The 26,493-nt window shown below is 36.3% G+C and overlaps 1 protein-coding gene across 4 annotated transcripts in view; it reads left to right on the forward strand.

Annotated features, from left to right (window-relative positions):
* Window positions 1–1,208: 1,208 nt before the first annotated feature.
* The window catches only part of yem (yemanuclein), a 58,742-nt gene continuing 33,457 nt past the window's right edge, over window positions 1,209–26,493 (forward strand). For 3 of the 4 annotated variants that reach the window (XM_067125771.1, XM_067125772.1, XM_067125773.1), the window contains exons 1-14: window positions 1,209–1,477; window positions 9,031–9,159; window positions 9,513–9,620; window positions 9,831–9,983; window positions 10,578–10,640; window positions 11,183–11,348; window positions 12,060–12,209; window positions 12,527–12,699; window positions 13,096–13,184; window positions 13,424–13,582; window positions 15,731–15,811; window positions 19,289–19,390; window positions 19,942–20,127; window positions 23,828–25,410. In XM_067125771.1, the coding sequence (XP_066981872.1) occupies window positions 1,313–1,477; window positions 9,031–9,159; window positions 9,513–9,620; window positions 9,831–9,983; window positions 10,578–10,640; window positions 11,183–11,348; window positions 12,060–12,209; window positions 12,527–12,699; window positions 13,096–13,184; window positions 13,424–13,582; window positions 15,731–15,811; window positions 19,289–19,390; window positions 19,942–20,127; window positions 23,828–25,410 (3,307 nt within the window). In that variant the 5' untranslated portion in view covers window positions 1,209–1,312. The remainder of the gene's footprint in view (window positions 1,478–9,030; window positions 9,160–9,512; window positions 9,621–9,830; window positions 9,984–10,577; window positions 10,641–11,182; window positions 11,349–12,059; window positions 12,210–12,526; window positions 12,700–13,095; window positions 13,185–13,423; window positions 13,583–15,730; window positions 15,812–19,288; window positions 19,391–19,941; window positions 20,128–23,827; window positions 25,411–26,493) is intronic. The other variant, XM_067125774.1, reaches the window with a different exon arrangement.

Genomic DNA, 26,493 nt, shown 5'->3' on the forward strand with positions numbered 1-26,493 from the left:
TTTTTATACATGAATGTTATGATGAAATACTAAATTTTTTAAAAAACAATGCAAACAAAATAAATGCTATGCAGCATTTTATTCAGTGTTTTATTGATAACAAATTTGGACATTGTTATTTACGACAATTATTACATTTATTTTGAAATCGAAATACAAATAGTTAGACTGAAAATTACATCTAGAATATTTTGATGATAGGCCCTATCATTCATCCCTTGAAAATGACGGTGTCAAAAAGCTTGAATTTCTGGCAGAGGTACTCTTCGAAAAAGAGAAAATATCAAAAGGTATACGCGGTTGTGATACTATTTCACTATCTACCAAGAGAGAGATAGTAACGACAGAAATGCATTTTGTTCTATTGATTTGATAGTTACTATGGTATTATAACTCAACACATTGTTGATTTTATGGAAAAATAATAGCTTATGTTCTTTTCTTCCTATCTTTTGTCCGAACTGAAATTATCATTTGCAGTGAGTTGAAAGCGTGTAAACAAATCGTCAAAAGAGAAAGTGCTAGACAGCCTCCTTTGAAAAACACAACACCAAATAACATTCAACCAAGTTTTCTTTTGCTGAACAACGTCATTATCTGTTTTTAGCAGAAAAGAATCAGATATGCACGCCAATGAGTTTTACCATAAAGTAAAAACTACCCAGTGCATGTCAATCGACGTAGGATTCGTCGATCATTTCTCGGGCAAGTAAATTGTTCTAAAATATGCATTCGTTTGGTTTTCTATACATATTCATTACCCTTTTGCCTAGTACATATTGTGCAGCAATTCTGCAACAAATTTTACTGCAAATGATGATCTATTGGTGTTTTAATAATCTGTAATAATGTAAATATTTACAAACGATTTGCTTTAAAGCGAATTTGTGATTTTATGATAAATTACATATACTATTTAAAAAAGCAATTGAACAGAAAATGAGATAGCACTGTAATCCCGAAGAAAAAGGCGATTTGTTTTCTTTTTCAGTGAGGTAGGTTGTGGAATAATTTTTCTGACTTTGTTATTAGCGTGATTTATCCTTTTATTATAATAATACTATGTCTATAAATTTTTTAGACAACAATGCAAACAAAATAAATGCTATGCAGCATTTTATTTAGTGCGTTTGAAGCATTACATCTCAAATTATATTTGTGTTTTTGTCTTCGCGCGGTGGTGTTTGAACAACGCGCATGCGCAAGTAAGCCAGTAGTGAAAGATGGAAGTGGAGGTGAACAGTGTTTGAATGTTGTACGGACAAAATTTTAGATATTTTTATAATAATTGAATGGAAAAAGCCAAGCAAACATGACAGAGCCGAAGAAGGTGGCACTTACTACCCTTGGCCCTGCGAAAAAAGAAAAGAAACGCGACAGAAGGTTAAAATCAGTGCGCCTAAATCTGACATTGGCTGAGTCCAATGAAAAGTTCTGTCCCGAGTTCAACTATCGAGAATTGGTCTCTCTAAAACTGGTAAGTGTATTTTGGTGTTACGCTTTAGCAGAGGATTTATACACACAATGAATCCATGTTTCGAATCATATACTTGTTGCTGCATTTTCGACATCCCCGAGGGATGATTTGTGTGTCCGAATATGGAGGCCTAGATGGAGGGCCGGTGGAGGGTAACAGATGGACATTTTGTAGAGATGGTGTACACGAAGGGAAGCAGATGCAGTGTTTCACCGTCTGGACACATTCAAACGCAAGTTCGAGAGATGCTTTTCCTTATATTCGACGCCCTAGTGTGTGCGCCCTTCGTCCCTTCCCCTACAATTATTTCAATGTAGGGGTCTACTTGGGGACGTCCTCCGAGTGTCTCTCTTAGAAAGAGACCTTAAGGGCTAAGTTAAGGGGCCCAAGCAGCTTAAGGGCAAAAAGGGGGCAAGCTCTCTCCCTCCTCCATGCTAGCCAAGCCTTCGTGATGTCAAATTTGGGCGAAGGAAGGGGGCGAAAATGGCGAGAAACGAGACCTAAAGGGCACGAAGTCTTTCGAAGGGTAGCAGTGGGCCTTGCATCAAGGGCCTAGAGACGAGGTGTTTGAAGTGATCCTCGAAGAGAACCAGTGCCATGAGGAAGAATGGAAGAGGAGAGTGATGATGATCACTTTGGACTAGCTGTCATTGGCTTGGGGGTGTGAGGCGCCGGGTGGTAGTAGACGCCCGTGTGACTCTTGTTGTTACTTGACTGCCTCTCCTTCACCCCCTACTGTTCGGCCTCGTCGCAGCTTTCGGATGTGTCACCTGCATAGCATGCTCCTTTGAGGACCAGCCGCCACTGTCCTTTCGAGTTGTCATACCCAATTACTTGAAATGTCATTGATAAGAAATGGATAAATAATTTTGGGTGATTAACTTCCGTTTGTCTCATTTGTTAATCACTTGGGTTTGCCAGTTTCGTCTTTGGCCCCAGGCTTTTCAAATGACATCTTTAAGGTCGTCCTCGAGTAACGCCATGACGAAGTTGGTCGATAGTTTTTTTTTTATTTCGTCGTCACATGCCGAAGAAAAATTATCATGTATTGGCTTGAAATTGGGATGTAATGGATGATGTTAAATGGAATGTTTGACGTGGCTCGTAAGGTATTCTTACCCATGCTCATGTTACAGTAAAACCAGCTGGCAGATCACGAGAAAACAAAATAAAAAAGAAGTGGCAAATTCCTGTTGGTAATGCTTCCCCCCATGTTTCTTTCACCCCCTTCCTGCATAATAAGATTGGTTGAATCTGGTGTATGCGTGTGTTTGTGATGTTGGCATAAGGGCGTAAGAAGCGAGTACTCATATATTCAAGTGGAAGAGCGAGTTGGTGGAAGGCAGGGGGCTAGCATTGGACCTTGGCGTTAGGTTTTACTCGGCGGGAGAATGTTGGAGGGTGTAGTTTGTAGAATCTAAGGTCGATTATCATAATAGCACGACGTCTGGGTCCTAAAACCTGCTGTCTGGGAGGGAGGAAGCGACAACAGTAGATGTTTGCGTTGGCGATGTTGGAAGAGAGTGGGAAAGCAGTGGTGGACGTGAGACTTACCACGACAAGGGTTCTCGGGTTTAGGTTTTGAACTTTAAGAATAGGTAAAGGAAAAATGAGATAAAGCAGACTGAAGATAATTGGTTGGTCCCGGATGTAGGTAGAAACTGGTCACGTGGTTTGCCAAAGAATCGATGAAGCAAATCAGCTCGCGCCAAAAACTGTTTAGGGCCATAGTAGCAGTTGTATAGGGTCCCCATGAAATTGCCCTTCCTCTCCACTCGCTCTTTTGCAAGTGATCGCGTCTGTATATTTTTACTCGGAAATTTTATTAAAACTATAATACAGTACTTAGAGAGACGCGGTTATCAGTGTTAAGTCGGCTTTTTCTGTCTGTTACGTTACGTTATGTGGACTAAGCAACTTTGTTGGACAGACGTTTGGCGAGGAAAAGTCGCTCTTATTGGCAGGTTGTAGTAAGGCTCTTATTGCTTAGCATTTCCTTTTGCTTTTATTTATTGTTGAAATAGTTTCATTATGATGACCTATGGTGATGACTTTCCCCCAACCCCCTTTAGGGATTACTTCCATCCCCCCCTCCCCCCTCTCCGTCTGTACTGCCTAGTTCAGTGTGGGTGACGGGCGCGGGGAAGGGGGGAGATTATTGGGAGGCGGGGCGCGCGTGGGCGGGGCTTATCCGCCGTTCGCGCTCGCTGATTGGAGGGCGTAGCGATCTCGGGCGCGGGCGTACTGTGGGCGTGGTGACCACGGGCGTGCGGGTGGATACGTCACGGATAGCGATGACGTCACCAACTTTTAGTGACGAAACGCGCGGCCCCACGTGCGGCGAGGGAGAGAGAGAGAGAGTGCGAGGCAGCACTTAAATACTCAGATTGCCATCCGCCGCCATCAAGCCACTCGCCACCGCTGTCCCTTCTCGGCCATTGCTGATGCTTTACCGCTTTGGATACGCTGGCCTTTTGCAGTATATTCATCACTTGCGTTTTTCACCCAGAGTATAGTGTTCATTACAAATTTTATTCGTGGAGATTTTTCAAGCATGGCAATTTCATAATTGCGAATTACATTGGCAAAACTCATAATATAAAAATAGGACCCGCATTGATTGGGTGCAATCGATTTTTCGTGTTTGTTAATTCTGATTCATTTTTCCCCTTATACCCATCAAAAATAGTTCGTTAGTATCCTGTAAGGCAAATATTGACGGTTTCCACTGGTATAAATAATCAGTCTATATAATGTTGGCACTTTGCAGAATATTTATGCAGAAATGCTGCCCATAAGTTATTAATGCTAATAGCAGACTGTTACACGAGAATTCATGTTATTTAAGCGAGGAATTCTATTGCGATGGACAACACGGTCGCCATAGGCCACGAATATGTTATAAACACGACCTTTGACCGTTTCAGCTTGTGTGTGGAAGGAGACAAGTCTCGAATTTATCTTTAATTTCATTTCGCCAAAACGTTCCTAGTTGGTTTTGCGAACCCGTGCCGCATTACAGTTTAGATGCACATGAACTGTAATTTAATGCTCATATGAAGTAATTTATACGTACCTTGAACGAATTTTGATCTAGTAAATTAAGAGGTTAAATTAATCAATCCACATAGTTTTAGCTTTCCACGGTGTGTTAATGAGGTTTTGTATTTTTAGCTTACGTAATGTGGCGTTGCAACGTCCACAGTCACCACGCTCTGTGAGTTTGCATCCTGTCCTGGGTGTAAGGCACAAACTCTTGACGAACCGATACCTATGTAAGAATTGGAGAATATATCACAGTCTGTGGGTCGTTTGTTTGGAAAGCAGTTGATGCTAGGTTGTCACATTTGCCATCAAATCAAAAGAAAGTGGTTGCATATTGGGTCATTAAACATTCTACACCTGCGTGTAAATTAAGCAGTATGATCATTTTAAGGCTTGAAGTGGCTCCGTTACACAGTATAACAACCAAACTGATTTTCTGGATTTTTTATTTATTTTTTTCATTGGTTGCTTTACTTTTAGTAGATATTATTTTATAGTTGGTTACGTTACTGTTTAGTAAATGATCAGCAGGTTTACCTTTGAACTGATCTTTTCAGTGTGTTGCATAATGTTAGTACAACAGACAATTGAGGTTATACGTACTCGCTTGAAAGTGCGAGCTTAGTGTTTATGCTTATGAGATAAATTTTTTTCAGTTTGAATGGGAACGATATATAGTAGCCGAAAACTCATGGATAATATCAGTGTCATTGCTAAAAGGGAAGGATGTTGGATTCCGCAGTAGAGAAGTCCTAATCATTTAAGGTCACTAGCCATCACATTTCAACTGGATTGACAAGAATTTGAGAGTAGGCTGTTGTGGTTACTCGCTGAGATTTGACTGTATGTGGTATTTATACAAAGACGCCTTGCATTACTGTTCACAGAAAAGATAAAGAAGAGAAACCTTGGCTGGGAGCTGGTTTTGTTTCAGGGACTCGTTAATGATGAAAAGGAAGAAACTATGGGGTTGGTTAATTTAAAGGGTATGGAAGCTTTTGCAGTGTTTACTAGTGGTTTGGAATCTAACAAGGCAAATAATCACATGAGTTTTATTTTTTCTAGGAGTTTGAAAGGTTATACAAAGAGTATTTGAATAAAAGTAATTGAAACATGTCTGTTTGACACAATGAATTTAAATTCCAAGATTTGATTGCCTCAATGCTGAAGGAAGGTTCATGAATATGGGTATTATCAAGTACATTACATATCATAGATTCATAAAATAGAGCACTGATATCACAGTTACGCTGGGGACATTAAGAATGGTCTACTGTTGAGGATGTAGAATAGTAGTTAGAATGATAGTCTGAGATTCTTTTAATAGTTTTCTTTTGTTTGGACAATATCCAGTGGAGTTGCATACGTAATAAAATATGATTTAGAAGGATTACCCTTGGAGAAGGACCTTGTAGGTATGGTTTTTTCAAGTCAATTGTTAGATTTTCTTGAAATGGATTATAACTTCTTTTTTGGGAGGTGACTAGGTGACATGCCCGTTAGATTTTCTTAAAATGGATTATAACTTCTTTTTTGGGAGGTGACTAGGTGACATGTAGGCATTTGCATGCAAAGAGTTTATAATGCATATTGTCTCCAAATTATGGTTAAAACTGGTGGTTATTGCTTGTTAATATTCAAAATGTGCTAACAGTTGTGTGGAAGATGAATGTTGTAACGAAGCAGCATTCAGCATAGACATGGACCAAAAAACTATACATTTACAAAATCAAAATAGTTTGGTTCCAAATCTACCAGCAGAACCATTAAAAGTTGAAATCACCATTGTCCTTCACATTCATCTAATCTTAGAACTGGTGTCACATGCTCTACCACAGTCTACTCTGCTTCAGTTCCTCGTTGGCCGAGTCGTTAGAGTTGTCGGCTAGTAGCACTTGCTAGGCCCGAGTTCGATTCTCCGGCCGGCTAATGAAGAATTAGAGGAATTTATTTCTGGTGATAGAAATTCATTTCTCGCTATAATGTGGTTCGGATTCGACAATAAGCTGTAGGCCCTGTTGCTAGGTAACCAGTTGGTTCTTAGCCACGTAAAATAAGTCTAAGCCTTCGGGCCAGCCCTAGGAGAGCTGTTAATCAGCTCAGTGGTCTGGTAAAACTGAGGTAGGCTATACTTAACTTTCTACTCTGCTTCATAACCAAACTAACATTGCTGTTCATCAATTGCACTCACTGAGCTATGGATCTGTTTATCTCAATGAATCGCACCTATCACAAGTTAACCCACACACCTATTCAAGCAAAGTTAGAGGAGTTTCAGGATATTCTACCAGATGAGCCAAGATCAAATTCCACTTGACTTTTCAGAACGTTAATAGGATGTTATTCTAACGTGATATGGCAGGTTGTGTTCAGTCCCCAAGTGAGATCCAACATCATTGCTTTCAGTAATTGCAATTAGTACAGTATCTAAGTTCTTAAGGGGACCTCAACAAGGCAACACCCCAACCCCCTGGTGGGATGGAAGCAATCGTCAGGGAAGAAACTAGGCTAACTACAATAAAAAAAAGAAGGGCTAAAGGCATGACTGAAATATACTGGTCTTTTAGTTTTGTAGTTGTGTGTAAATGTGCCATTGTGAGTGCCTTTGGATTGCATTGTAGGTGTGTGAATACAAAAAGTTTCACAGTATGAGGCTTGTGACTACAAGAAAAGTATTTCAACATGTGCTTTCAGACGTAGGCTATACTGGGCCGTCAAAACTATTCACTATCACGTCAGGCACCTCATTCAAGAGCCAGGAAAAATGCAACAACTTCTAGAAATCAGTTGAATAAGAATCATTGTATGGATAACGAAGTATGAAGATGTACAATATTCTACATTGGGACAAATTTCAAAAGAAGTCCACTTGATAAAGGCCAAGGAAAACTTGGTATTTTCATCTACAGTAAACTCTTGAAAGCATTCTTAGGCTACCATAAGTTTGAAGTCATGTGTATGTACTTTGGACTAGTTTTTGGAAACTAATTCTGTCGATAAATGAGGAGTGGATTCTTACCCAGGTTCTGACATGTATCATATGACTTCATTTTTGGTTAATACAGTGTCCGATACTTGTAGAATCAGGTATGGTCATCACCCCAATAGATGGCATTGGTATGTATTTTTTAGTAGATGTTTGACAGTTTCCTGCAAAAGTGCAAACTAAATCATGTTTTATTAAGATGGATAGCCTATATATTTAAGGTAGCCTACTTGGACAGTAGTCCCCAAAATATTTAAGTGCCGCAGGCCTTCCAGTGCCTTATTTCTACTAAGAAAGCCAGCTTATTTTTAAATTTTACACCATTTCAGAATATCCTAAGCCATTTTATTTTGTAAGAATACTGTACCCATGTTTACATTGTCAAGGGAAACAAGTTTTATATGTGTCATGAGCTTTTATTTTTCTGTGGTTTTTCTCTGTAGTGCATCATCTGTTATCTTTGCATATTTTTGACACCTTCCCTTTTATGATGAACACTCCTGTTAGCTACTGCTTCCTCCTCCTTGTAGACATCTTTATCCTCTTTATTGTCTGTCTTCTATCAGAGCTCGAAGGCTTTTGTCATATCTTTAGGTGTTGTCTGTACACCTTTCCACGACCTTACCAAATGTCACAAGACACATCTTTCATGTACTGTATTGTAATTATTTTGTTTAATTTGATCATCATAGTTTCCAGTTTTTAAGTTTTATGATCCAATTCATATCTTTTATGAGGATGAACACTGAAGAGAAGTATGGTACAGTGAGAAACATGTGGGACGTTAGTGATCTCATTAAACTAGACTATAATTCTCTTTCCAGTACAGTACTGTGTTGTCCAATAGCATCCATAGAAGCAACTCATCCATCTTGTCCATTTAAGTATGTTCCCATTAGTATGTCCCTAGGTTGTGAACTTACGCACTGCTCATTTGTGGTGCGTAAACAGTGACCATGTGCTTCACCGTCATTGCATTGTGGATTATGAGCATATGCCAAATTAGTGCCATTAGTGCACCTTGTGCGGTGCACTGTAGCATTACTTAAGGTTCTTTCCAGTGTCCCTTCGGCCCCTAGCTGCAACCCCTTTCATTCCTTTGACCATACCTCCATTCATATTCTTTTTTTCTATCTTACTTTCCACCCTCTCCTGTTACTCTGTTCAAACCTTTTTACTGTCAATTGCCATTTCAGCACTGAACGACCTCATAGGTCTCAGCGCTTGGCCTTTGGCCTAAATTTAGTATTCAATTCATATGCCAGATTCTTTATGTCTTCAGAATTTGTATGTATACCTTAATGTAGTTACCAGTTGTCTCTCTGCCTGCTGCTTGTAGGGAGTGGTTAAGGCTTTGTGCAGTTTTTTCCATCCATCTAGCTGTAGTACTTCCTCTCTTTTGTTATTTCCTTACTCGAGTCCTCACTAAGATGACGACTCTATTGCAACTTATGTTTTTCTTCAGATTCCCAGTATTTGCACGAGGTTAATTTCAAATTGTGTGGTTTTTAATCTGTTACAGCACGAAAGGTTAGGGAAAAAAAGATTAGGCGATGTCATCAATGGCCCAGCGTTAGATCCTACCGACCCTTTTGCTGCAGACGAAGATGCTGCCTTGAAAGCTTTGGCCAAGCAAATGGAAAGCAAATATGTAAGTTGAAGGATTCTGGCATTATTGGAACTGAAGTGAGTTACTGTAAATTCAGTGTTTCTCATCTTTATTTAGCCTTTAAAATGCTAAACACACGGTGGAAATTTTAAATAGGATACTTAGGCTATTTGAGATTCATTTGACTAAGTAGTGTATTTCAGGTAATGTGTGTTGTTAACAGCTGTTGCTGACGTATGTCGTACAGTGTGTTTCTTACTGGTCTAGTTCAGTCTCATTAGTTTTTGATCTTTTTAAAACTGTGTAAATTCAGTTATTCAGATTATAAAGATACTGTAATAAAATTAAGTTAAAAGTTAATGTTAATGTATCTCACATTTTGATTGATATCTCAGGCATCATACGGACCAACAAAGAAGAAGAAGAGGAGAAAAGAAAATGATTTTAGTACCCTTGGGGAAGGTTATGATGAAACAGATCCATTTATTGATAACTCAGATGCTGTAAGTTGAAATGCTTGACTTAGTGTATTTTTTACAAGTACACACAAATTTTTATACCAAAAAATTTGTTATGCTTATCATTTTTTTTTCTTGACATTATTGTATATTTGAAGTATGGTAATAAGGTGGTGTATGATTTCTTCATTTTTTAAACTAAGGAATTATCTTTCATTTTTAGTTTTGAGTGATTCATGTTTATATTTCTTACAGTTTGATGAAGTGGTGCCAACACACATGGAAACAAAGCACAGAGGGTTTTATGTTAACTCGGGTGAATTAGACTTTGAAGAAGTGGCACATGAGTCTGTGGAGGAAGAAGACTCCGTGCTAAGTGATATAGAAGTCGGAAGAAAAAAGATTGCGGTTAGTATTTTGTTTGCTCTACATTAAGCAGTAAATATTAACCCACTGAGGTTTTGATAATGTAATTTATAGTTATGCAAATTCTGGTGACTGCAAATGATGTCACCCACAGAAAATACTCGACCAATTTTGATTTTTTTGAGTGTTTCGTATACATCTTTTAGCATACTGGAATAAAGTACAAGTGCTGTATTCAACTTCAAAATGACACCAAAAGCCAGCATTGTACCATGAAAAATAAATTTAATCTCAAAGGTTGTAGTACCAATTAAAGAGAAAACCCACTTGCTGCAGAAATATAATTGTGATTGTTTATATTTAATGTTATTGTATAGAATACAATGGATTCTTCCTTCTCTTCAAAGGGGATACTGCTTACAGTGTGCCTTATTTGATAATAGTAATATGTCTGATTGGTCTTGATAAATCACCTGTGTAATATCAATGGTAATATTAATGTAATATTAATAATAATGTGCTATGCAGATCCCTGACTCTTGGCCAGAGTGGTTGCACTGAATGGTTAATTGCTGTTACTATTATTGTTTTTGTTCCGAGGTTGTGTTGATTCCTCACAAATTTCACCTTTTACAGAAGAGAATCGAATCGGATGCAGAAGAAGAGGGTGAAGAGGAAGAAGACAGCAACAAAGGAGATGTAAGTATAAATGTCCTCCTTTGTTCAAAATGCAAAACAAATAGCCTGCAATTATAGGAAGGGGACTGTTCTCAGTGAACAGGTTGTATTTTATTTGAAGGATTGCTGTTGTCAAGTTCATTTGTTTTAGTCCCATTTATTAAAAAATTAGTCTCATCAATTTTTATGGAATAATTTAGATTGTTAACTTCCTATTTTCTGGATTTTATTTTTGATGTGTATTGTATAGGATAGTTCCTAAAAAAATGTGAAGTATTGTTTTGTAAAACACACTTATTCTAAATAAGAAGGACTGTAAAAGGGAAAAAGTAACCATTTTAATTGGAACTTTATAGCTGTAACAAAAGCATTGATACTAGCGAACTAAGCACTGTATATGAAAATAAAAAATGAATTTGTACTTTAATATTTTAAGGACTAATGCATGTGATATCAGTAAATTCTTCAGATTTATTGCCCTATTAACTATGTGGTTATGTATGATTCATATATTTTTTACTTGTTTACAATTTTAAAACTTACAAGGTCTGTTCTTCCCAAAGACTGTGTATGAGAATGGTATTATCCGTCCGAAGAAGAGGAAGTTAGATGAAGGGGAATTATTAAGGAAGAGGAAGAAGATGATTGGTAAATTCAATGCCAAAAATCAAGAAAAGAAAGACTCCGATCCAGAAATGGATAAAGTGGTGAATGGTTGTGATAATAAAGGTAAAGTCTACCTTACTTTCATTTTAGTTAGTCCTATGGAGTGTGTTTGATAATGCATGTTAACAAAACTAAAATGAGTGTCAGTATTACTTTATATGGCAAGAATGTCAAGCAACAAGATTTTTAATAAACTTAATTTTCCACATTTTCAATAATAACCTAAGATATGCACATACAGTGCAAAGTTTTTGCAGTTTTATTTTGAGAGTTACCTTTATTTTCTGAGGATTTTCTGGATTTTTAAGGTATGTCATGTTTTGGTAAAGGAACACATTTATAATTAGCATTTTATGTAGGTTTATGCATGTGAATTCTTGAGACTTGCAAACTAATCACATCATAGGCTTCTTGTCTGAAACAATAATACATAGAATCCAACTTTGCTGGATAATTTTAATGGCAGCAGTAGAAGTAGAAATAATTTTACGTGGTAATTCAGCTTGAAACTTTAATGAAAAATTATAAATTTACCATTTTGCAAGTAACACAACATTTAATCGTTACATTTTAGTCTCTCTAGGGTCCTGTCAATTTCCAGTGTGGAAATAATGATAGTGAAATTTATACCTATTGTACACATTAGCTTTATTCATATTTCTCATTTAACATTGCTTCTCGTAATGTATTGTATAAGAAGTTATCTGTCGAGCATTCTTAGAGACATTTACCCCAGTATAGAGTGACCTAGAATTGCGTTTGCTTTTCGTCTAGGTGATAATGCACTTAATGACCAGAGTATAGCTGCCAGCATAGAAGCTGTGATCAGCAAAGCCAGGGAAGAGGCTGTTGACAAAAGAAGTGACACTCAAGAGTCGGCATCAGGATCAGATTCAAGTTCCTCTGATAGTGATTCTTCAGGAAGTGAGTACTGTTCATTACAGGATTTTTTTATTATCTTCAGAGGCCAAAATGAAAATGCTGGCTGAAAATTTGAGAACATAAAATTAGATAAACTTGAGAAATTATGTGATGTGATAATTTAGCATATAAAATCTCAGTCCAGATACTGTAATTAAGGCATGTCCATGAAATCTTACTAAAAAAGCTATGATACTTATTTGACAGGTTTAGGCAGTACATAATTGTATTAATGTTAGTTTCCATCTTGTGACCTGGATCTCTTTGATGCTTTATACGGCATACGATTTCACATTGGTCATCTGTCTTGAATTTTGCAGGTTCTTCGTCCAGTGATAGTGATTCGGATGATGATGATGACAATGATGAGAAAGACGATGATAATGAAGGTGAAGGTGAAGAAGAAGCAGAAGGACAAGACATTGAAAATGGTCAGCTTGCAGAAAATGACGACATACCCCTTCCTAATAACCTTCCTCCAGATTTAATACAGGTAGAATGATTTTTCCTTACATTTCCTGGATGTTTTTAGTTTTATAGATATCTGTAGTCATTTTCATTGAGTTTAGAAGGCAAAAAATACACCAAGTGTGACTTAAAATGGGAGAATTTAAACAAACTTGCTTTACGTTTATCTTGTTACGTGTTCATGTTAATACTGAGTTCTTGTGTTGATAATTGGTGTAATAATATATGTTCATTCTAACCATTCTTGGTGAGACCATTAATTTATAGTAAAAAAAAGAAACAAGCATGTTTTAGTCTTGGATAGTTGTCTTGCTTCTTGGGAGTGAAACTTACATGGGTTACAAATAATTTACTCAGATATATAGTATTTTGCAGATAAGAATTTAATCATTATATTCATTGTTATATTTTGATATTTCAGCTCCTTAATAAACTAAAAGAAGAAGGCCATGCATGTAAAGGATCAAGCCAGAAGTTTTTTACAGATGCTGTTAATAAATTATTACTAAGGTAAGATCTCATTGAGAATGCTGAAAAATTAGTCGTACAGTATAAATTTCATTTTTATGAACAATTATGTAAATGATAATTTAGTGTTAGTTTTATATTAAGAACTTGAAGATTGACTAAATGTACCAACTGCATGTTTGAAGTGATTTTTGAAACCTGAATAGAGAACTGCAGTATCATTATTCAATTATTTTTCTATCTGAATTTGTAGTGAAATTAAATGTGTTTCTTTTCCCCAGTATCGTCATTAAGTTGAATAAATTGGGTGTAAGAAAGAAAACACAGATATACAATCATCTCTCACAGCACTTGCCTTGCGGTACCCAGACAATTGTTAAACGAGCAAAAAATCTCCTAACCGAGAAACAGGAAAGTAGAATACAGGAGCCCCTCCATAGGTAAGCATTATATAGAATTTCTTTCGGACAGGGATGAAGTTTATAGAAAAGTAAATCTTTTAAATGTCTACCAGAAATATTTTGTAAGCTAGTGGTGTTTTAAAATTGTGTATACTTTAGCCTTAAGGTTGTATTTATCATTGTATGACATGCATTACTTATATGCAATTGGCCTTTTCAGTGTTTTCAGTCACACTAGTTTTATAACTTAAAAGAAGTTGTAAGTTATTAAGTAAAATCTAATTTGGTGCTAATTAAATAACAAGAAACCCCTCGGGCCAACTGTATAAGAGCTGAGATTTTATACGGAGTTGTGAGATTAAACTTTTTTTTTTTTTAAACTAATTACCATATTGCTTTGTATTGCTGCCGGACGCCAGTATTCCACAGAATTTAGTCCATGATGGACCACTGACCTTATGCTTTGTGTAGCATATGGTAGATCATACCAGAGGTTCTTAGCAACATCCTTTGACTCTCAAGTATATTGATATTTGCCTTTTACTTCTGATTTTTTCCATTTGGTCTTGCCTTATCAATCACTCTTCCAACATATGAGAAACACTGCCTTTCATTGGTCTCAGTGAAGTATATGTGCAGTATTAAAATCAAAAAGGCAATCTTGGGGCAGAAGTTTTGAGAAGATTGCAGGCTTAGCTGCTCTGTTTATTGCTTCATTGTTTCATCTTCTCAGCTTGATACCTTGTCGGGGTCATGTATTATTTGTTTATTGTATAGTTTATTCTTATACTTTTCATGAGCATGAATGTTTTGGAATAAAAATTGGTCATATGGAACTCAAATGTTCATCTGTTTACAGAAAGGAAAAATGGTTTTCTGGCCTTGTAGTTAGCAAAGTTGCAATTGTATTTCTTAAAGATTTTTACAGTTGTTTTGAATTCAGAATAAATATGTGTTTACTGTATACTATACTTCAAATAGCATCACATACCCTGCACAGAAATGGTGGGATTTTACTCATACTAATTTCTGATTGGGAAGTTCAAGTAACAATAATGTCTGAAACTAGGTTGCTGTTGTATTAACTATACAGTACTATAGTATGTATTACAGAATAATAATAGAGTTGGTCCTTTGAATTCTTGTGAGGGATTGGTTTCACGACCTGTGTACATGAGATGTCATTATTTAGGGTATTTGCAGTCCTGTGTACATCCTGTTTACAACTTGTAGTATAAATCACTTCTAGATTATTTATGTTACTTAAAATAATTTAAGCACTACTAAAATAGTACTTACATATATATCTGTTTAAGGACAGTCTATACATGTTTGATAATGAAGCAAAAATTAAAGTCCCCAGCTATTGTATGTTTACAGTACATGACAGCAACAACAATGTAGCATTTCATTTTGTTCAAGACTTAACGAATACTTGCCTAAAGACTAGGAAGAGAAAGCATAAAGACAGAATTGAATACATCCTCATTGTTATAAATGATGTTCTATTAGTTTTTCCCTTAATGGGGTTAGACTTCAAATGAGTTCCCCCCCCCCACATTCTTCTGTCCTGTGACTATCTGTCTAAACTTCTATCATGTCTAGGCCTTAATCTAAACCCCTTCTTTCAAGATTTCCTGGGCATTCCTGCAGGTCTTCATCATACTGCTGTACTGACATGTCTACTGCATATGTGAAGATTTGTTCCTCGTCTCTCCTCATGATGTCCAAACCATTTCAGTCGTTGGGATTTCAGTCTTTTTCTAGCCTGTTTTGACACCACATCTCTCTGCTATACTCTAGCCATGGATCTCAGTGTTCTTTGGTCATTTTTTTCAAAATACCCATTTTCCTTGTCACCACTGAATAGTAATAAATTTTCTCTCTCTCTCTCTCTCTCTCTCTCTCTCTCTCTCTCTCTCTCTGTGTATTAATAGGGCTGTCTGTGTTAAAAAAAAAAAGAAGAAGAAAGGATGCTATTTACTTATTTTTTTATGGTCCCTCATATTTAGTATTAGTACAGGATGCTATTTACTTATTTTTTTATGGTCCCTCATATTTAGTATTAGTACAGTCTTGATAATAGACAAATAGATATTAATTGCATATTGTGCTTCATTAAGAATTTTTTTTATATTATGCAAAGTGGAAATAATTTTTCTTCTAATAAAATTTTCATCTTTTCAGATTAAAGATGGCCATAGATTCAGTGATGCCTTCAATGATTGAACAGCATGCCCTTGAATGTCAGAAGGCCGTTGAATCTAAGTAAGTAAAAGGATTAATGGGTATCATATTGTATTTTTATAAAAGCCAATGAAAAGGAAGTATTTGATTCAGATTTTCATTTTCAAAGGTTTTGCATTACATTACATAATTTATTCATGAAGTTTACAGCTAACAAAAAAGTGAAGATATGGAAGTAGGAGGTGGGTTGTCAGTCCATAAATGCAGTTGTCTTGTATTTATCAAGTTTTTATTGAACAGTTGTTCCTGGTGTATCTTCATATAAAAAATGAGATTGTGTTTTTGTTTGGCGTACTTTTCACTTTTTAATAAAGGTTAGTCAATCCTTGATCTTTTCTGAGGTAGTTGTGTTCAACATTAATTTATGATATTCAAACATGACCTCTGAATTAGTTGTCCTTTAATAGCTTTTATTTTTTCATGTTTACTTGGTTAGTCAGTTTTTTATCCTTGAGCTTGAAATGTACTTTTTCCATTATCACTGACCCTTTTTGATTTCATGAATTATGTTACTTGGTTAGTTTGTCTTGAAATGTGGAACATAAGGTTTAATTATTTTGATTTTTCTTTTTATATACAAATTTTCTACTTTGTTTCAAGTTTTTCCTAGGCTTGCACTGTATGTCCCATACCTTTTTTGCCTGATGGCATAGCTAATTTAGTTAAGTATACCTTATAGCAATTTTATCAAGTACTATTGCAATTCTTTGCTATAAGAACATAAAATTACAGAATCCTTGAAACTTAAAGCAAATGCGTAGGTAATTATGCTCTTAGGAAACAAAGAAATTGCTTCTACTTGTCAGAATTGAAAATTAATGGTGTAGACCCTGAAGAAATGTTCTGTATGATTACAGTAATTGATAAAATTCATTCATGGAGGCATAAAGGAGTTTGATTTTTTTTAAAGCTATATTATGTTGGTTCCAGATGCTGTAGCTACAAAAATGTGTTGACTTTTTTTTTTTTTTTTCTGCTGTACTTAAAATTCTTGAATTTAGTGCTATACAGGGAATTTGATCCCTTTAAGATTGTTGCAATGACAGAATTAGTGGAAAAAATGTTGCAGTAGTTTGTGTTAGTGTGTTTATTGCTTTGAAAGTTATAAATGAAGAAAAATAAGTAAAGCACTGTTGATAGGAAAAACATAAGTACAGTACTGTATGTTGAAAAAGTTAAATATTTTATCTTAATTCCTGATCCTCAGAAACTCAAAGTAACTTAAGAGACTGCTATTACTTTTAAATAAATCTTTGAGTGAATGCCATCTTTAACCAATGCAAATGAAGTCTTAATCTGGCATAAACGATTGGTAAGTTAGTCGCTCAAGAAAGATGGATAAGGTAACAGATACCCAAACCATTCTGATAAAGCCAAGTGAAATTTATTTATAAAACAGTTTTATGATACTGTAGTTGTAGATCTGAGGTACAGTTGGATGAAGATGGCAACCGTTAATTATCGTGATGCCAAATAATGAAATGTGTCTTGTCTCACCCATCAACAGCCCCCACCAGTACTGGGAGCTGTATTATCACTTCTGGTAAGGTCCCTTTAAGCACTTGTTATTTAGCTGGTGTGTGGGACATGGGCCTCTTAAACTGAACAACCTGGTTCTTTACAGCTTTTTGTGGATGACATGTAACTTGGCCTTTTGAAATGTGTCCATGTTAAAGTAACTAATGATTTATTGCTTACAAAGTTTCAGTCTTTATGGATGCTTCAAGATACTGCCCGGGTTGCTGTCTTTGAGGTTAGACAGTCACATGGATGGTATATTGAACTGTACCTGCAGTGTAATATCAATTGGCTTTATCAAATTTTTAAATTTTAAACTTGTTCTTGAAGTATTTACAAGTATTGGAAATACCTTAACAAACAGTTTTATTGGATGTTTCTCAAAAAGAATACACTATGATTAGCTTGCAGAGTATATTTGAGACAAATATTGCCATATAACCAGGTTTCTCAGTCTGTGACAGGTGTTGGTATTTTGTATGCTTGGTATGACACTGAGAACCTTCTTGGACAACTTAGTTGCCTTGGGTTTTTATGATAAAAAAGGAAGTGGTATCTTCTGCAAGCTTTTTACTTATTTTGGTTGCACCATGATATAAATTGGATTAAGGGTACCTCTCCTGTGGGTTTCTTGGGCAAGGATTGCCTGCAGTTTGATCCTAGAGAACTTTGGCAAAATCTTTAAAAAATATATATAAAAAGGCGTGGGTTCTTATCTGTTTCTAATGACAGAATTTATTGAATTTCTAAATTTTTGTGTAACAATTGCATAATTTTTCTATCGTGAAAATGTTTTGGTTGAAAGCTATACATGATGACTGCATGTGCAGAAAGAGTAGCTAATATAGGTGTTAGTGTTTTTACTCAAGAGGAATTTGGTTTCGGTCTCTTTCTCTGAAGACAACTTTTTGTTCGTATAGGATTCCTGTGGTATATTTTGCTGTTACTGTATCTACATTTAATGAGTTTTTTGTTCTACAGATTATAATTAAAACTTTGTAAAAATAATGACGAATCTGTTTATAGTAGTTAATACTAAAGGCTGAACCTATATATCATGATGAGAGTGCCCCTTTAAAGTGTTATTTTTTTTTTCCAATGAAAGTTGACTGAAGCACTAGTTTGATGCTCATCTAAGCTAAAGGTCTTGCCATTGTGGAGATAGTAAAGATAAGTAAACAGTTATTTGTGCTTTAAATTGATGAAAGTTTGATTTTTCAAACTTTTTAGTGAGTTTGAGGTTTTATATCCACTCCTGCCTTTTGGTTGTATGTATGCATGTATTGAAAGGTAATGATTCTTGTGAATGTGTAATGATAAAATGAAAAGGTACAAAAATCAGATTAAACAGGAATTTATAGGAGCACCTGTGCTGTATTCTGCCGGGCTGCCCTTTCCATTTTTGACCACACCTTTATAAGAGAAGCTATTGCAGAATTATCAACGGCAGCATACTGTACTGTATGTACATATGCATGAAAATGTGATATAACCCATGCGCCTGTAGTTTGTACAATCTCTCTCTCTCTCTCTCTCTCTCTCTCTCTCTCTCTCTCTCTCTCTCTCTCTCTCTCTCTCTCTCTCTCTCTCTCTCTCTCTGAAAGTAGTTAGTAAATTTAACACTTAGCAAATCAGAGTTATGTTTTTGCATTTGAAAAATCAGTGAACATTGGAAAAGAAATTACACTTCAGCGCCAGCACAAGGACACATGACATTCCCTTCCTCCAACTCCTGCTCTGTACACTGGAACAAATGTTTTCAAAGGTGTAGTGTGGCAGATCTCTGTGTGTGTGTGTGCATGTATGCGTGTATACACTTGAGTAATCCGAAGGTAGTTTAGGTGAAGATATTTGATAACATAGAATTCATCTTACCCCCAATTATTAGGGTCATCACATGATGTAGGGGCATTGTTAGCTCTCCATTGGTCAGAAATATAGACAGTATTAATTTGCCTTATGATTCTAACCATTCATTAGGGGTGAAAATGGAGGCGCTCCTGTGGAAGATGAAGAGGAAGATGGTGATAAGAAGAAATGTAAACTTCCTAAGAAGAAATTTATTTTCAATGATGAAGTCAGGTATGTTTCTTTTCCTTGCTTTAGTTAAACCAAGTATACTTGATTTGTCTGCTTTTTCTTGACAGTTATGTAGTTGATTTTGGACTTTGCTAGCCTTTTCCTCCAGTTGAATCTTATCAGAGAGATTAAAACGTATTTGATATGGATAAGAAAATGGTTTAGACTTGAAAATGAATTTTTGATTTTTTAATCAGAAATTTGACTGAAGTTGCATGTTATTATTAGGTAGTTAAATCTTACCACTGAGATAAATTTTTCACCTTTGACAGTTGATTGATAAATAGAAAAATTCAAAATTCTTGCAAATGTAAGTGGCTGATTTTTGAAAAGGAATTAGAGCTGAAAGTAGGAGGAATCAAATTTCTAGTTTGTAATCTTTTGACGAGTAAAATCATTTTCCTTTGAACTATTTGTATGTTTCCTTAGGTTTCTTACTTAAATTTTCAGTTTGATTTTAAGAGACTAGTACTGTATAAAGTGCCTTAGCCTGGGACATGTTGGCTATTCTTTGATGATTTTTGTAAACAAAGCCCTCATATTGTATCCCACAGGAGTTGCTTGTGCAATGTTGTCAGAGTTCGGGTTCAGTTTTGGCACTTGATCAGGAAGCGATGTGAATCTCCTGAGGAACACATACGAATGTTCCTTGAAACTGAAGTGCGACCCTTGTGGCCCAAAGGCTGGATGAATGCAAGGATACTTTATAAAGAAAGCTACTCAGAACATGCTGTACTTACGTGAGTATAGATACTTTGTTGAAATTTAGATATCGTAAATATAGATCGCCAGTCATAAGCAGGGGTAGTATACATAGTATCTTTTGTTTTAAACACCCTCGTTAATCGCACTGTGCCTTACTTCTATGATATGACAATCCAAATCTTATCAAACTTGCATTAGCCAGGATCCAGGAGAGTCCCACTTATCATATTATGATTTGCCTACTGATGCCATCTTCATTCCTTCCTCACTTCAGGACATATCTTATGATGCCACAAAATGGCCAAATATTCAGTCATTCAATTGTTCTTGAGAATCATTTGTGCCTGTTCCCAGATTACCTTGCTTACAGCAGGTTCGTGTCTTGTCTTCATTTTAGTGTCATGTTCCTTTTCTTTTACTTCTTCTTTTCTTTATGTATTGTTTGTTGGTGTTTGATGTGTCCTCTAGGACATTATCCCGTTTTTGGTAACTTAAGTTAATTATGTTTTTCCCCCCCTCCAAATTCATTATTTCCACAGGTTTTTATATATATTTTTGTCTTTATTTCATGTCCCTTTGGATAAGCTGTATTTTTGTCTTGAACCATTTGCTTATTCCTAAAAAAGAAAAAAAAAATTGATAAAAGTCAACGAATGATGAGAGGTATATCCTAAAATAATGCATTTGTATGCCACATGTCTGACACATTTTGTTTGTTATATGCAAGTGTAGAGATATGAAATATGAATTGAGTATGGTATGGATGTCAACTGAAAATATTCCTTGAAGTTTACAAAATGGTACTACTTCTGGAGACTTCAAGAGGTTATCGTTCACCGTAGGACAGATTTCAACCTTATTTGTGAAGTCTCCATGCTTACTTGAAAATATACTTTTCATCTGAGTCATCAGCAATATGCAAGTTGTTATGAGCTTTCAAATAGTCACGTTCGATTGGAATAAGGATTGAATTTTGCATTTTGGAGAAGTATTGACATTGCATATAGGACCAAAATCATGTTTACCATTCACTTGAAGAGATTGCATTTAGAGCTTTCTGTAAAAGCTGATGGTCAAACAAGACGGAGCGATGCATGTGGGGCTGAAGGGATACCGAAGAGAATTTTTAATACTATCTATTTTGTGCTGGGACTCAACTTATACCTATAAATGGTTACTAAGGAGTAATTGGCATGTATGTATTTTACAAGTTATGCATCTTCATTTGGATTCTTACATCAGGTTTTCCCTATATGAGGTTGGATGTTTGAAGAGTTTTCTCCTTGGTCTAATGCAGTACTTGGTGCACTTTAAGTCAGAATGCCCTTGTGGTTTCAGACCATGCCTTGCTCTTAGCTTCCTTTCTCATCCTGGTAAACTTAGTATTACTTGCTGTGGTTTTCAGTCCTCAGCTCTCCATTTCTGTCTTCCATTTTACAACATTATTGTAAGACTTCTCTCTCTGACTCTGCTCTTATCAGCAGGACAATGCATACATAAGCTCGTAGGGGCCTCCCTTTCTTCATTTCTCTGTAACTTCCTTTGTGACTATGATTAATGGTGATGGGTCATGTGCTGATATGGATGGGCACCAATGTTTAATTCAGATTCAGTGGATGTTTTTCCTGCAGTATTCACTCACGTTCTCATGCTGTATCATCATAAAGTTCCCATGCTTACTCAGTACGTCCTTTGTGTGCCCTTGTCGTCATAAGGCCCGATCTATTTGCTTGTCTAGGCTCTCTATTCAATGCTGTTTCAAGATATACTAACATTTAACTACCATTTCTCACATGATTCTTCTTATGTTGTCATTAATTTTAACAGTTTAACATTTCCTCCACCACCCATACTTTCATACACTGTGTTTCAGCAGTCATCCTCCTCCTCCTCCTCTGTATTTTGCTCAGTGTAATGATTTGCCTTAACCTTTACCTATATTTGTTGTGAATCTCTCGCTCATTCATGTGGTGCCATCTCCTTTATCACTGACCCCTTTTCCTGCCATGAGCAACCAGTTTTGCTGAACAGCAGCACCAATATGCAGTAAATGTGCCTCGCTGTCAAACTTCTCACTTCCAGAGGTCCTTTATTCCTCACACCGTTGGACTGGAACAGCCTCCCTGAGGATGTCGTGTAATTAGAACTTCAGAAATTCAAGCAAAGATGCAATGAATTACTACCCTAATTCAATTCTCCTTGTACTTTAATAATTTACTTCCATTTTTGTCTCTTTATTAATTTGTTCATTTATTTTTTTTTAATAAGTGATCTCTTCTTCCTCTATTTCCCATTACCTCCTGTTACTTCTTCCTAATGAACACCATATTATTTGGAAGCTTGAATCTAAAGTCAATCACCCCTGTGGGCTTGTTCCATATGAATAGGGGTCTTTTCCAAATAATGATAATAATATCATTACCTTGTTTAAAGGCTTATAGATTGCTCATGAGCAGCAGAGGCAATGGACTTTCCCTTTCACTCATGCAAAAGGTCTTAGAGACACATCATGTCCATATGATCAGTATCTAGGCCACCTCCCCACCCAAGCTACTGTAGGACCAGGAAGAACCAAGCAATGGCTGCTATTGACTTGAGAGGTTCACCTGTGGGCTCTTCCTAACCCCTGTCCTTAGCTCACAGGTATAGCAAGGTCTTGCTTTGTCAGTGAAATCTATCATGAAGTGAGCTGGGTTTGTATTGGACCTATCACTCTGCGAAGCCCAGGCAAAATTAGCTGGGCTATTATGACCCTGTTCATGTTTTGGTAACACATGTTTATTAATATCAGTATTTTTTTATCCTCTCGCTTGCTCATTCACTATCCAGTAATGTTGTGGCTTTTAATTGTATGAATTCAGTGTATTTTATGATCCAGTGCTTTTATTGTTAGAATTAGTGAGTGTGGCGTGTTAACCTAGTTGTAATTTTTACTTGTGCCTAATTGTTTACCCTTATTCTGAGTCACAGTGTGCCTCAGCATACTTGGCAGGATCTTATTGACAGATTTTGTAACTCATTCACATTGTCTTGTGACCTGCATTGTGTCCTTTGTAATCATGCCCCATCAGGTGTAATTATTCATCGACTTTGTCATATTTTATGTCGATCTCATTTACACTCAGTGAAGGAAATCCTATGTTGGAGCATAAGTATGTACAGTAACCTGTCATCTTCTCAGGCCTCAAGTTCTCAGACTTATTTATTAGTCAGTCATCTACAGTATTATGATGGTTTTTATGTTAGGCTACGTGCTTTGAGGTAATGCATCTTGCTCATAAATTTCCTAAATGGAATGAAAGTGGAATAGTTAAGGGTAAAGATCATATAGAAGTGCCTTTAGCTGAATGTTCAAGTGTTTCCTATGCTATAGGGTTTTTGTTACTTATCAGAAAACCATACCACTGAAGAACTGATAACTAGAATGGTTACATTTACTGATCTTGACATGCAAGCAGTAACACAATTGGCTGTATAAACTTTAGATTACTATGAATTACTAGGTTCACAAACATTATCACCCCTTGATCCTTGCAGATAATTGAAGATACTAGTCATATGTCATTCTGATGTGCAATGACCAAATCTTCATAATTTATCCTATTGTTTTCCAAATTTATTTTATTTTTTTTTTTTTTTTTTTTTTTTTTTTTTTTTGTAAAATATGTAATTTTAGACAGTTATCAAGTATATCTTTCAGTTTCCTCTTGAGACTAAAAGAGTGTTTATTTTCAGGGATGGAGGCCGTCCAAGAACACCCGTAAAGAAAGGGCTGTCAGATGGTGGCATTGTATCTTCTGTCACAAGTAGTGTGAGTACACAGCCCCCCAAGCCTTCTCTCTCAGCAACAGTTATTCCAAAGAACCACTCTCCCCATGTGTCTAGTTCACCAAAGTCAGAGGTACTGAAAAAGAAAAACATGGCCAGTGAGCAGAAAACAAATAGCAGAGTGTCTGGGGAAGGTTCACTGCCTCCTCCCCCAGTACCTGCAAGTGGTGGCCTTAGTATTAAGTCAGTGGAAAAAATTAATGAGGGTGCCAGTAGGATTATACATAGTACAGGTAATAATTTCACTGCAGAGCCCAGTATTAGTAAAGAGAGAACAAAAACTGAATCAACTAAAATTCCTAGTGTTGAAGAAAGTGCTTCAAAGGTTAGTAATGAAGAAAAATTGACTTCTGGAAAAGGTGATGTAAGTGTTATAGATTTATCAAGTGATGATGATAAGACAGATGTGAAAGTAAAACTTAACCAAATTTTATCATCAAAACCCAGTGATCTCAGAAAGGAGCAAAATGAGGAGGAAAGGGAAAGTTTTGCAGTTCCCACTACTACATCTGCCACCGAGTTTGATGAGGTTGAAGTGAAGAATGAAGATAATCTGGAGGAGGAAATGAATCTGGTTATGAATGAACTGCTGCAAATTTCAAAACAAAAGTCTGTTGATGGAAATCCTGATAAACTAACTTCTCCAAAAGACACTGTCCCTCCGTCGACTGTTATCACAGTGGCTTCAAAGGATCCAAATGACATTAAATTGGAAGTACAAAGTCAAATGCAACAGCAAGTCTCACATTCAAGTGCTCCTTCTATTCAAACAGACAAATACTCTCAAAAATCAAGTACATCTGCTGTCCATTCAGACAAGTATTCTCATAAAGCAAGTACATCTTCAGTACAAGCAGATAAATATTCTCAAAAACATCATTCAACATCACCGACATATTCTTCTCAGACCTCCCCAGGGCGGAACCAAAGACCAGGTCATCATACTTCACCAGTCCAAGAACAGAAAGCGAATCACCCTCATGTTGATCATAAACAGCATCATACATCCCCTGTAGATCCTCTCAAGCAGCAGTCTCAACCCAGCCCATCATCAGCTCACCATAAATCACACTCAAGTGTCCAGCCGAATTCCTCCATTCAGTCTCACTCATCACCTCATTTGCCAAAGGATGTACATCAGCCCAAATCTATGCAACAGTCACAGTCTCACCATCATTCCTCTGTTAGTCTGCAAAAGCCAAGTTCTCAACAGTCATTAGGTTTACCATATTCCTCACAGTCACAACCTATGAAGACTGTTTCTGACTCTTCTCATAAGAAGCTAAGTTCCCAGCAGTTCTCACAATCTCTCCACTCGCAATCAGTTTCACAAAAGTCCATCAATGTGTCTGTGTCATCGTGGACTAAACCAGAAGCCTCTTTGAGCACTAAACATTCTCCAGAAAGTACAAAAAAGACTCACACTTCGTGGGCGCCAAGCAGCGATGTGTCTGTGTCACGCCAAAAGCAGCAAGATGATATTCAAGTTGGTAAGTGAAATTCTATTCAGAGTAAATAGTTGGTTTAAATTTTTAAACACTTTTCATTTTATTTACAAATATACATGTTTAATTTAGTGGGTAATTGTACTATATTGTAATGTGTTGGGAAGTTATGGTTGTACTGATAGTTTTTCTTGCTTAGGAAGTAAGGTAATGTGCGTGTGCGTGTTTGCTTTATTATAACTTGCGGAAGGAGACAAGATAAAACTTGTAGATTATTCAGCACTGTTTCTAAAGCAGCTTTGTAATTTGAAGCATCACATTACTTCAGTTTGATTAACAGGATTTGTCCTAAATTTCACTGTGGGAACCTTGTGAAAATTAATTACTAGTTCTGATGACATTAAAATTCAGTATTTGGTTCTTGAAAACGTAATTGCAATTTTTATTTATAAACAGTAGTAAAATTTAGCAATTAAAGGGAATATGCTTGCCAGTAGTGAAATTAGATTTAGTTTTTCCTTCATGTAGTACGTTATAGAGATAAAATTAATTGTACTTTATTTGGAGTTAATTTATTGCCAGTATACATCAGAAAAGTCACAATTGGTATATGATGAAAATACCAGAACTGTGTTATAAACTGAGGCTATTTTGCTATTGAGGAAATGGTATCAAGCTTTCAGTTTGCTTTTTAATCACCAAACAGAAGTCAAAGTGCCGGAAATGGTATTGGCAAAGTGAAATTGCTTGCATTTAATTGAGGATGCTTCACTAGTTCAAATCACTCTTTTGCTTGTCAAAGAGCTTCACTTACCTTCCTTTTCTTGCTCACTAATGCACTTATATAGTTGGTGTGGTCTGTGTCACTTTTATGTGGTGAACATGAAGTTGGCTCTAGTTGTAAGCTCTGCATTGTATTAACTCATGGGAGTCCCAAATCACTGTTTCATCTGGTTGTATCACCTTCTTTGATAACTTGGCACCCTAGGTGAATTAAATAACATGATACCTATTTAACTAACAATTGGCAGTTATGACTAAATACTTGAAAATATTTGAATCGATTTCTTCACCGTAGTGTTTAGTTTGCTCTGTGTATGTGGAGAACGTTGGTGAGTTTGGTACTGT

The sequence above is a fragment of the Macrobrachium rosenbergii genome, chromosome 23 (genome assembly GCF_040412425.1).
Source record: "Macrobrachium rosenbergii isolate ZJJX-2024 chromosome 23, ASM4041242v1, whole genome shotgun sequence".
NCBI classification, from domain to species: Eukaryota; Metazoa; Arthropoda; class Malacostraca; order Decapoda; family Palaemonidae; genus Macrobrachium; species Macrobrachium rosenbergii.